Source organism: Fundulus heteroclitus, chromosome 2, assembly GCF_011125445.2.
Source record: "Fundulus heteroclitus isolate FHET01 chromosome 2, MU-UCD_Fhet_4.1, whole genome shotgun sequence".
Classification (NCBI taxonomy): Eukaryota; Metazoa; Chordata; class Actinopteri; order Cyprinodontiformes; family Fundulidae; genus Fundulus; species Fundulus heteroclitus.
Window position 1 is genome coordinate 15,360,847 of NC_046362.1, and position 12,381 is coordinate 15,373,227.

At 41.8% G+C, this 12,381-nt stretch overlaps 1 protein-coding gene across 1 annotated transcript; it reads right to left on the bottom strand.

The window, feature by feature from the left end:
• Positions 1-571: 571 nt before the first annotated feature.
• On the bottom strand, positions 572-9,132 carry rapsn (receptor-associated protein of the synapse, 43kD). The gene is made up of 8 exons (XM_012864881.3): positions 8,542-9,132; positions 5,937-6,275; positions 4,119-4,277; positions 3,485-3,583; positions 3,182-3,304; positions 3,013-3,066; positions 2,693-2,892; positions 572-1,297 (listed from the first exon to the last, which is right to left on the bottom strand). Exons 1-8 carry the CDS (start codon positions 8,764-8,766, stop codon positions 1,225-1,227), a joined length of 1,272 nt encoding a protein of 423 aa, XP_012720335.1. The 5' UTR covers positions 8,767-9,132; the 3' UTR covers positions 572-1,224.
• Between the last annotated feature and the right edge of the window lie 3,249 nt (positions 9,133-12,381).

Below are 12,381 nucleotides of genomic sequence, written 5' to 3' on the forward strand. Positions count from 1 at the left end.
ATTTCCAGACTGATCAAGACTGTAAATAGCTGCAGATCACCTACTTTTAGTGAGCAGATTCCAAAATAACAGATTTTAAAGAAACCTGGCTGAAAATAAGGAGCAGCAGTTAAGCCAGATATAGTATTCGTCCTAAATACAAGTTCAAAGTAAATCATTTACATGGAATATCAATAGTAAATCTCAAAGACTATTGAGAAATGCTCTAATAAAGAGTGAAATAAATAAATAAATTGGTTTAGTTTAGTTACTCATTTCTCGCCCAGTGAACGCTGGAGATAGGCACCAGCAACCCCGCGACCCCATGAGGGATTAAGCGGGTCAGAAAATGAATGGATGGATAAATGGATAGTTACTCATTTAGCTGATTTGAAAAGCCCAAGTTTGTTTGTTCTTTGGCTTTATGCCTTCAAATAAAAGCCAATCCCTTAAATGCTTTTGCAAGTAAAATACAACCAGTGGCATAAAAAACTAACATGGCATTTATCTAAATCTTTACACCTCCCTCAAAAATAATAATAATAACAACAACAATAATACAGCTGCATAAACCTGCTTTGTAAAGACATACTAGTTTTTCAGTGGTTAAGAGATTTTAGTTTGTTTTACAAAAAAAAAAAAAAAATACATTAATTGAATCAAATGTTGACCAGAAAATTACACGAGAACATTATGTACATGAAAAAAACAATATTAAAACTGTTAAATTCATGAGTGGCTGTGCTGTTGTGTGGAAACACAGTTGTTATAAAAGAAGAAGAAAAAAAGATTGAGGTGAATTTTGACAATGTGCATTGTTTTTCTCTTTTTTTTAAGTTTCAAAGACGTATTCTTCCAAAAATGAGTTCACCTCATTGTTAATAAATGGTTCTTACACATACAACAGCTATAAGCTGATGTCGGCAGTCCTTATCCTGTGTGTATGTTGCAACAGATGTTTAGTCCATCTGATTTTTTTTCAGCTTATCTCACAATTTAACACCATTATAGTTACACAGCATCTCCTCTGATGGACTGCGGCCCTAATCTGGGCTTGTGAGCCACAGATTTAGGACGCCTTTGGTTCTTAGTAGCCGTCCTGTGTGCAGAGGAGCAAACGTCTGCGCCTTTATGAAAGTAAGCGCATCCCAAGGCTGCCTGCTCCCTGCTGCCTGCACATCAGTCCAGAGCCTTCAGGGCATCGTGCCGTGTCTGCAGAACCAACACGCAAACGGCCGGTGGCAGTCACACAAATCCAGGCTTGATGGAGGATTTGAAACACTTTGGGCAACCCTTCGTCCCGTTTGTCTGCAGACACCTGGAGAAAGGCATTAAAATAACAACATTTACATTTTGTAAACTACTTTGTTTTTAAGTCTGTGTTAGACCAATGCAAAGTCGCCCGCAGTTAAGCATAAGGAAAATTACACATGGTTTTAAAAAATGTTTCACAAATAAAAATATAAGTGAGGCAAGGATTTGTACTCAACCTCCTTAACGTTGATACTACTATAAGTCCAGCTCAACCAATTACCTTCATATTCACCCTTTAGCACACCACAAATCTGGCGTTTAATGAAGAAGTAGCAAGAGGAAATCCGATGTTTAAAGAGAGCCTCAGGAAATCTCTTTTGGAGTTTTACACAAATTGTGTAAGGGACACAGCAATTATGTGGAAGAAGGTGCCCTGGTTGAACGAAACCAAAACTTGGCCTTCTAGGCTGCATGGAAAATCCTATGTTTGGCAGAAAAACCTACACCATTTCGGTCAAACATGGAGGTGGCTGCATCATGGTATACTTTTCATTAGCAGGGATGGCAAAGCTGGCCAGAGCTGATTGAGCTAAAGACAGGGGACTCCTAGAGGAAACCCGTCTGAGTTCGCGAAAGACTTGAGACTGACGCGAATGTTCACCTTCTAGCAGCGCAGCCAAAGCTACAGTGCAATGGTTTAAAATCAAATGATGCTCGTGTGTTAGAATAAGCCAGGTCGAAGTTTATGTATGAGAATCTGAGGCACGACTTGATGTTAACAGAGGCTTCCAATCAATTTGCCTGAGCTTGAACTATTTTACAAAGAAGAATAGACAAAAATTTTACTTTCTTGGTTTGCAAAGCCAGTAGAGGCATAGCATAAGGGATTTGCAGCTCTATACGTAATAATAAAAAAGCAATAAGAGGTGATTCTCCTGGGCCTTTTGTAACACTTTAGTAACACCCTCTTTGAATTAGTAATAGACAAATTAAGCTTAAAGCTGGTAAAAGTGCCACATTTCATTTGCTGAGTTTGAAAGGTTGAGGGAAAGATGAAGCCACAATTGACGTTCTGCAGGAAGATGCGGAGCTAAAATCTGAGCTCAGGAACATTAGACTGTGGGAACTATTCTGAACATTGGCAGAGCTCTCTAGAAGTGCAAAGAAACACACCGCAAAGGTATGCTCTTACAGCCGCAAAAGTTGGTTCCTACAAAGCTTTGAGTCAGGAGGTCGGAAAACAGATGCATGCCACACTTTTCAGATTGTTATTTGTTTTAAAAAAAAAAAAAAACATGTAGCATAATAAAAGGTGTAAAAGTTTGAAAGGTACCAATACATTAAAATGCACAGCAATCTGCCTACTGGATGTAGAAAAGAATCATTATAAATATGTATTTTTTAATTTGAAAAAAATGCATGTTACCTCAACGATGACTGGCAAAGAGGAAACACCTACTTGAGATGGAAAATGTGGGAACAGGGCAAGGCCTGCAGCTTTTGGTCCCTGTCCCCGATGGACTCCCCACACATGCCGCAGTAGAGCTCCAGCTCCTCCACGCACTGCAGGAACTTCACCACCTGCTCTCGGAGCTCCTCCTGCTGCTTGTTGTTGCGGTAGATGCCCTCACGCAGGCAGTGAACCTTCAGGGTGCACAGCTTAAGTACAAGAGTAACGCGGTTAACATTTAGAGCAATAGAGACTTTAAAGATAGTTGCACTTTATATCTAACTTTACTGATTGATGTCATCTTTTGGGTTGAGAAAAACTCCGGGTACCTTGTTTCCCATTCCGTCGGCCAGTTCTTGTGCTCGCTCCAAAGATTCGAGAGCCTGTCAGGAAGGAGGCACGGGACATTTACCACAAAGGTAGACATTACAAAACAAGTAGGCCCACATTGATTTTATGTGACAATTAGGGTACCGTTATAGATCTAACTGTATTAACCTTGTCAAATTCTTTCTGCAGAAGCCAACATTTTGCAACACCCAGGTAGACGTGCGCTTGTCCAAGACGGTTTCCAATCTCAGTCATAATGCCCAGTGCGGACTCGTAACGAGGGAATGCTTTCTAAAAGATTTGAAAGAAACAACAGCACATACGGTATGTATTTCTCAAATAAAGCAACGTATTAGAGTAAGATTTAGAGTTAAAGAAAATAAAAAAAAAATAAAAAACCAGGATGACCCACATCAACTAGACTGGAATGACAAGGTTCACACTGACACGGATGCGTTTATGTAACCTTACATTAACGTCATGCCTGCAGCGGTGTATGTCTGCGAAGTTTAGTAAGCAGAGAGCTTGCAGGGGCCGGTCGCCGTGCTGCAGAGCGATCTTCATGGATTCCTGTCGAAGCACAAAACAACAATTATCGAGGGCTCACATCTGAGATATGTGTGACAAAGCTACTCTTCCTGGCACTCCGGTGACACACAAATTTGTTCAGTTATTTCTATTTCCAGTTTTTCGTGTCGGTAAATCTCTGTTGGGAACGTGGACACTGTGGTATTTGAAATATCTCAGGATGTGTAATCTGTTTGGCTGAATGTAATAAATCTGAAATGTCACCCGCTCTCTCGTTACTATAGTCTTACACGCCAAAGCAATGACATCGAGCTATTTTGCCACCCTCCGTACATAATTAGAACCAGGCGAGGACTTAGGCCGCCCTCTTCATTAACACTCTAAACCAGCGCCTCTGTGAGCATATTCTTGTATAGGTCTGACGCCTCGGACGGCGGAGCAGCTGGTGACCGCACCTGTCGGCACTAAGTACGACATCCATAACAGCAGCATCCTGGGGGTGGGCGAAACTTAAAACTCTGAGATTGTTCGGGTCCCCGAGGAGACTAAATGATGTGGGTTGCCTTTAAAACAATACCTCGCAGCACTCCATGGCGTCGGCCAGACGCTCCAGCTTCCTGTAGGCCACGGACATGTGGAACTGGCTCATGGCGCGATACTTGAGGCTCCAGCTTTTGCCGTAGTCGTTGACGAGCTCAGCTGCCTTGCAGGGGAAGAACAGGGCTTTCTCATAGTCCTGTTGACACGAATCATTTGAGTTCTTCAGTTTGCAACAGTTTCAAACACAACGTACCACGCACACGTATTAGTAGCCATTGTTTGCTTTCTTTTGAGAACACAGCTTATGCCGAGTGACCAGAGCTTCTTTTCCGGCTGCAGTGTCACCTTCCCCCTCCCCAACCTGTTTCTGCGCACAGCCGATCAGCCTGCTGAAAGGAGGCAGCTACACATATTCCTTTCTTACAAAACAGGAAGATTTGTCTGTTTAGAAATATTTCTGGTTGTGTGAAACACAGACATTCACATAGTGGAAGCTAATGAAGCATCACCTGTCACTTTTAGTCACGTTCTGTTCTGAAACTGCAGTTAACGAGCTACGAGCAGCATTTCTGTTGATCTACGCAATTTGCCCAGGTAGATAACCCACCTCATGTAAATGGTTTTTTTAAAAATATGGGTCTGTGTTCTTAATACGCAGAATTATAATAATCTTCTCAAAAAGCCTATGAAAACTCATTTTGTTTAATTTAACATATAATTTTGCTTTAATTTAGGTATGAATATATTAATAATCTTGGTATAACTCTAAAAATCTATAAACTATGTTGTTTTAGCAGCAACAGTGGGCTAACTGTACTTTTCTCTTTAAATAAAAGCGTTTAGATCATGTTTTTTTTTTGTAAATGTTTGTGTAAAGGCCATATTACCATGATCTTTCAACTCAAGGTTATAGTAGGAGAATTACAACTATGTCCTAGAAAGCAACCCTCTGAGGGAAGCAAGAGGACTGCAGTTAAAAGATCTGTGGTGGTGGCGCTGGGGGAGAGCACGGACCCATGTTTGGAGGCCTCGGTCCTCCATGCGACTGTCCCAGGTTTGTGTCTCGGCCTGTGGATCTTTGCAGCATGTCTTCCCCCTTTCTTAGCTCTGTTTCCTGTCTGTGCATACGGTCAAATAAAAGGCACCAGTACCCCCCAAAAAAAGGCTTAACACTAGGTTAAGGGTATAGCATAAACCCCAACAGGCCCGTTTACCCATGCAGTCCTTGTCTTACAGCACAAATGTCAAAGGATGAAGCATTAGGAGATTCACAAGGGCCAAAAAGTCAAACTTTTTAAACAAAATGTATAAAGTGCATGTACTATTTGTATTTAAATCTACAAAGCAGACATTATTCCTGTTGCTGCTAAAATAATGTCATATATTAGCTGTCACAGCTGGAATGTGTTCATCCTTGCCGTATATTTGCTGTTTTGTTTTTTGAGGCAGTGTTAAGCTGAAACAGAATAAACTGCTGCTAAATTTAGGATCTTGCAGAACGACTGATGTCTATCGGGTTGATTTAAGCTGGTTTATCAGTTTGCTGATCGGCTCTGGCAGCCGGCCTGCTCGTTGCTTGCCACAACTGCAGCAGCGTTACGTTAACAATGGTTGGCTGGTGCTCCTAAAGTGTCCAGAACGTGAATGTCAGGGTTTTCCATGACCTGAAATATTTGATTCACCGCAAAAAAGGAACTAAAAGTAAGGAAAATTTTCTCGAAACTAGTGCATTTGTCCTTGATTTGAGCAGGGAAGTTTAAATGATCTGCCAATGGAATAAGACGTTTGCACTCGAAATGAAGCATCCCACAGTGCAGCGGCAAGCGGCTCCCAGCAGCAGCAGCGTCTAGATCACCTTTAGATGAACGTAGATGTTTCCCAGACTGCAGCAGACTCTGCACTCCAGCATCTTGTCGTCGTTGTTGTGTGCGTAGCGCAGGGCCTTCTCGTAGCTCTCCAGGGCCTTCTGGAAGACGCTGAGGCCCAGGTAGGCGTTGCCCATGCTCAGACACACCTGGCCGTTGAGCTGCAGGCTCACAGTGGTACCCTGCATGTTCAGGCAGGTCTTGCAGTAGGACACCGTCTTCTGGAAGTCGCAGAGCTTCTCGTTGCTGCGCGCCAAGTTCAGGTAGCCTTCGGTCAGGTAGTCCGGGTCTTCCATTTCTCGGGCTGTGTCAATCTGTTCGAGGGCGTACTGCAAGAGGAGCATGTTGGCAAAGAGAAACATAATACTAGCACAGGGCTGTAAATGCTTTGGGGCTACGCTTTAAAGTTTTCAACCATCAAACTAACTCTTATGCCAGATGAAGATTATCTGAGTTGACCTTAAATGCAGTTTTGAAAAGATGATTCAATTTATTGAGTGAAAAAGCCATCCAAAACAACCTGGTCCCATGTAAATAAACATAAATTAAGAAAATAAATTTCCCCTCTAAACCTAATGACTGCTCTGCAATAAAGGGAACTCAAAGTAAGTAAAATGTTCTTGATATTTGTGCATTTTTTCCTTGAGTTCAACAGGTAAATAAGACAACTTGCCAATGGAATAAGATTTATGCACTTAGAATAAGGACAACTCATCTCCATCATCTTATTTCAAGTGCAGGATATGTAATTATCTTATTTTATGGGTAAAAATACTCATTCCATTGGCAAATGGTCTCATTTAGATGCTCAAATCAAGGAAAAATATACTAATTTCAAGAAAATTCTACTTACCTTTAGTTCCCTTTTTGCAGTGGATGTCCCATCCTGTTCAGCAGCAATATTCAGCTCTTCTTTGCAGAATTGTTTCTAATTTATTCGTATTGAAGGATTCATGGGCTTGTATTACCTGTTCAGGAGTCATGCTGCAACATCTGAATCAGATTTATGTCTGGATATTTGAGTTTGTATGTTTCTTTGAAGGAGCTATAGATTAACTTGTTACCAATTTTTCAAATTGTTGTCCTGCTGTGTGACTCAAGGGAACATCTGCTTAAAGTCACGACCCTGATGGCCAGACATTCTCCTTCAGGGTTTTATTGCCGAGAGCAGAATTTATGGTTCCCTCAGTTTTGGAAGACACCCATCAGCAGCAAACCAGTCCCACACAACCACCACCATGTTTGACTGTTGCTGCGATTCTTTTGTTGCTCTTTTTATAAAATGCGGTGTTATTTTGTGGCAGATATATTGAAATGTTCCCCCTTCATTTTGTCAGTTCACAGAATATTTTTCAAAAACTTGAATCTCATTTTTGTTGGCCAATTTGAACCGTTATGTTAGTTTTAGTCAGCAGTGTTATTACTATTATCATTATATTGGTTTTTACCAGGAAACTCTAACATGGATGCCATATTTGCTGAGTTCCTTTCTTATTGCTGAATCATGAACACTGACCCTAACCGAGGCAACTGTGGTCTGCAGTGCAGGAGATGTTTTTCCAGGTTCCTGGAGTAAATTTATCATGTTCCACGTCTTATGCTCTTGCAGACAACGGCTCTCGCTGTGGTTCACTGGAATCCCAAAACCTTAGAAATGGCTTTGCAGCATTTTCCAGACCGATAGATGTCTGTGACTTTTGTTTTTTCATCTGCTCTTGAAGTTCTTCAGATCAGGGCCTGATCTGTTGCTTTCTCAGCTGCTTTCACCTATTTCATCTTGTCACACCGGTTTCAGTTTCTGATTCTCTTGGTTTAGCATCAAGCCAGGCGGCGGCTGGAGAATCTGAACACAGCTTTCCAAAAAATGTGCTTAATAGGTATTTGTTTTTTGTTTTTGTTTTTTGAGAATTAAGGAAAGGCAATTGCTTTTTCACAAAGGCCCAGCCTTCTTTGTATAGTTTTTATTCTTTCTTAATGATTGAAATTCCTCATTTGTAAACTGTATTTTATATTTATCCAGATCGTCTTTGTCTGATATTACAACGTAATGATCTGAAATGTTCAAAGAGAAAGTGAAAAAAGCACAAAGCTGAAAAAGCTGCAGATTTTTTACAGCTCTGTATTATTTTTGGTCGTCGGGCCTCCTCTTTTTGAAGCCTTCAGTAAAACTGCGTTACTGAGACCGTGTGCTGTCTGAGCGCGGATGATCGTATCAACAAGACACCCTACACTGACTCTAAGGTTGCAGGACACTTATTTACTCCGCATCGCTTGGAAGCCCACAAGTGAATCCGTGTTCCTCAGGATAAGAGGCGGTCAACTTTGAACACTTTAACAGAAATGGTGAAATGCCACAGCAGCAGACGTGGGATGGCATGTTGACGCATGAAGTGATGGGATGTGTCACTCTCTGGATTTATCACTACAGACTAGTTACACAATACTAATATAACAGGATGGATTTTGCTGATTGGAGTCAAATGTCTTTTAAAAAAAAACTATTTCTTTCGACATCATTTTAAAGAATGCACCTTTAAAGAAATATTAAATGATAGTAATCTGCAAACATTGAGTTTAAGGTTTTAGGTGGCATACCTTAAGCATATCTTTGTACTTTCCCATTTCTGAGTGGGCTGTGATCAGGCAGCCGAGCACTCGAAACTTCCCTCCAGGGTCCGAGGTCTTCTCCAGCACCTTCGTCCACACATGCAGGGCTTTGTCCGTCTGATTAGACTGATACAACTTCAGGCCCTTCTCTATCTGCTGCTTGGTTTGGTCCTGGCCCATTTCTGGTGCAGTGCGCAACGGGAAAATATTCATTCGCTTAGGCCATGCAGTTTCGGCAAGACAGGAAGAAAGCGGATCCTTCCCGTTGGAACGGCACAACTCCACAGAAGATTCCTTGAAGATGATCCCCTCGGAAAGCTCGGCGCCAGATCCTGCTCTATCAGCTCCGGCCGAGCCGAGACGGAGGAGAAACTGGATCCAGCGAGGTGGAGCGGTGGCACACCAAGAACATTATCGCAAAAACGCCTGGCAGAGCAGCCGGAAAACGGATCCCGTCTCGCCTCAGGAGAGCAGAAGATTCTCCATTTAAATTCTGTTGGAGGAGCAGAAAAAAAAAACATAAAAGAAAGAAGTATCCCAGCTGAGTGCTGGCAAAGGTTTCCCAGAATATCTGCTCCCTCCACACCCCAGCAAGAGGAATTCTTAGCACCCCCCTTCGACCAGCCACCCCACGCCACCTTCCTCCTGCTGCTGCTGCAGCAGATGGCCTTGTCACTCCAGACCATGTGTCCCTTCAGGAATTAATGTTCTGCCCTCAGCAAACTGTCCCAAGGTCAGCACAGCTCCTAGCAATCTACCTTTTCATGAGCCAAACACCACTGAGGGATAAACCCTGGAGAAAACCTGGGCGTCTGGGGCCTTTCAAACAAAAATCCCAAACAGGATCTGACCAGAGGCTCATGCGAGGGTCGTCAGCTCTAATACGAAGCAACACGCTGCTGTTCAAGCGGGGTATTTCGTTTATTTATTTCTTTGCTAAAAGGACCGCATGCGTTTCAGACTTTTTGTTGCGACTATAAGCTCTTACTGGTAGTTCTTGTGCAGGCGCGACACCCACCCCTCAGCCCGCCGTCAGCAGCCGATGCTCAGAATAGTTCGCACAGCCTGACATGTTCCTGGGCTTAGGTTTCAGCTGCACGGACTCCTGCAGACCAGAACATCAATGGGATCGCACTGCTGGCCTCCTTGTAGTATCTTCATCTCTCCCGCAACCTTGTCGCTCCCAAAAAAAAAAAAAACAATACCGTCAGAGACCTTCACCAATGGGTTCTGTTGCTTCAAAGTCAAGGATCCTTGCAAAAGTGCTGAAGGAGGATGTCGCCGACACTCGTCTTCAGCCCCCTTGAATCATTACTTTGTAGAATCACCTTTTTGCCGAAACAGCAGCCGCCAGGGTTCACTATATCCCAGCCGGTTTGGCATGCGTAGTCTGAAGTATTAGCCTGTTCTGCTTGGCAAAATAAGGTCGAGCTCAGTCCCAACGGATGGCTCAGTTTCCAGGTCTTGACAAACATTTTTAATTGGATGCAGGTCATTCCAACACAAGAATAGGGTTTTATCGTAGTGGATCTGGCTGCATGCTTGGTGCCATTACCCTGGCGATGTCGCCACCACCACCATCATGTTCCACTCTGCCATAATGTGTGTTCATGGTGACAGGTGTGGATCGAATTTTCCGCCATGCTTACAGTATCATTTTGACCGGAAGCTTAAAAGTACAACATTGTTTCTCATCTGACCAAAACACCTTTTTTCCACATGTTTGTTTTAATGTTGGTTGCATTTGTGCCACCTGGAGGTCAGATTTGTGAGGCGCACAATTCCCGGCTGCTGAGCTGTGGATCTCTGCAGCTCCTCCAGGGCTACCTTGGGCAGCTCAGTCACTTCTCTGCATAATGGCCTCCTTCCATAACTGATGGCAGACTGAACGGTGCTCTGTGAGATGTTCAAAGGCTTGGATTATTGTTCATCAGCTTAACGTACTGTGGTGTAATGTGCAATAGGTGTATTTGATGTTTATTTATTGTATTTTATGGTGGCAGTTTTTATTTTATCTTTTTAGCACATGTACTCCAAGACAAATCTCCCCTATGGGTACAATAAAGTATAATCAAGACTTCACGGTGTTGTTTCTTCACTGCTGACATTCTCTAACAAACCTCCGAAGACTTCAGCATGGAACCGCTGGATTTAAATCTACACACATGCTCTCTATTTTCTACACTGGCTGACATCCGGCTGCAGTGGGATTTTATTTAGGGGTATCAGAACAAAAAGGGGTTGAAAGCAAATGTATCTTTTCAGATTTTTATATGCACACATTTTGCTAAATCTCCAGTTTAAACACACCTAGTTTAATCCAGTAGTGTTGTCTTCAACAGAATTGAGCTGTTGGGAAATTGGGTTTAAGAAAAAAAAATCCCAGCAAGGCTGAATGTCCCCTTTAATCCGAGGACTCTCTTCCTTATCTTTTATTACAGCAGGAAATACTAGCACGCTGTGTCGGTCTGTCACATATCATCTCAATACAATACATTGCTGTTTATAGTTCAACAAATATCAATAATTTTTGCGAGGCACTGTCATCTTGTTAAAAGGTTTTGTACATATTTGCTGGATTTTAACAACATCCACCGTTACTTGGAGGTTCTGAGGGCTGGAGGAGCAAATTAAAACAAGAGATGACTTCAAATATTTCTAGTCAAACATCCTACAGTCATATTTTATCTGACTTTGATGCTTGTTTTTTAAACCGCTCATTTTCAATCGGACATTTTTCTTCAACTCTTTATTTTCTGTGTAGTTATTACAGAGTTTTTCATATTTATACCCAAATACATTTAAAACATGCCTTCCATCAAATATAATTTTTTTCAATTATTTTAATTCTGAAACATATTTTCACCTCATATGTCCTTGTGCCATTTTCTTTCTCATTAAATAAATTACTTATTTTATTGCTTTTAATGCCACAAACTTTTATATTTGAGCAACCTTTTGGCATTGTACTTATTTCACATTTATTTCTGTCTTCTTAATTATGGCAGAATGAATCCTGCACAGAAGATGGTAGCTTGACATTTTCTCCTAAAGATAAATTCATTATTTCTATTAATTTGCTGTACTTGGTGTATTATTTTCTGCCTAAAATAAAACACAGAATATAGCAAATAGAATATAAGGGGTTCATTTCTTGCTGTTTTATGCCTGAATTATCGTTACTGCAGCTGGAACTGAACCTTTCCCAGATTTGGCAATAATAAAAACCTTTTCTTCAGGCTCGTTTGTGGTCGTTTGTTTTCATATTCCGAGACCGGATGTGGTTACTTATTTGTGGCAAAAGCGCCAAAATTTTCAGGCTGCCAGTGTTAACGTAGAATAAAATGTCTTTAGAACCTTATGGAGATCTGATTTTAGACATGGCAAAATAAGGCTTGTCATCCATAGAAATCTCAGCGCATATATCCCAGGTGAGTGGGGGGCTAGAGGATATTGCGCAGGAAGCGTCAGGAGATTTTGCAATGAACATGGCTTGAGTTTGATGGGACTCCCCTGATGCACATTTGGAGTTGGAGGTGGCAAAAGCTATAACCGAGGTATGATCCCGCTTTATTTCCCTTTTGCTACAGGATGTGTGCGTGTGTGTGATGTGAGAGAAAGAATGTGAAAACGAGCATGTAGTAATATAAACACACATGTGCCTCTACAGTAGGCCTCGCATTTGTGTCTTATCAAATTTGACTGGCAGCTTCTATCCCTGTGTATTACAAATAGTAAACAAATCCATCCAAAAAAGCCTCATCCTTGCATTATTTATAGTGACTATCAACATCCGAATAACTGATAAATTCCATCATACAAAATGCA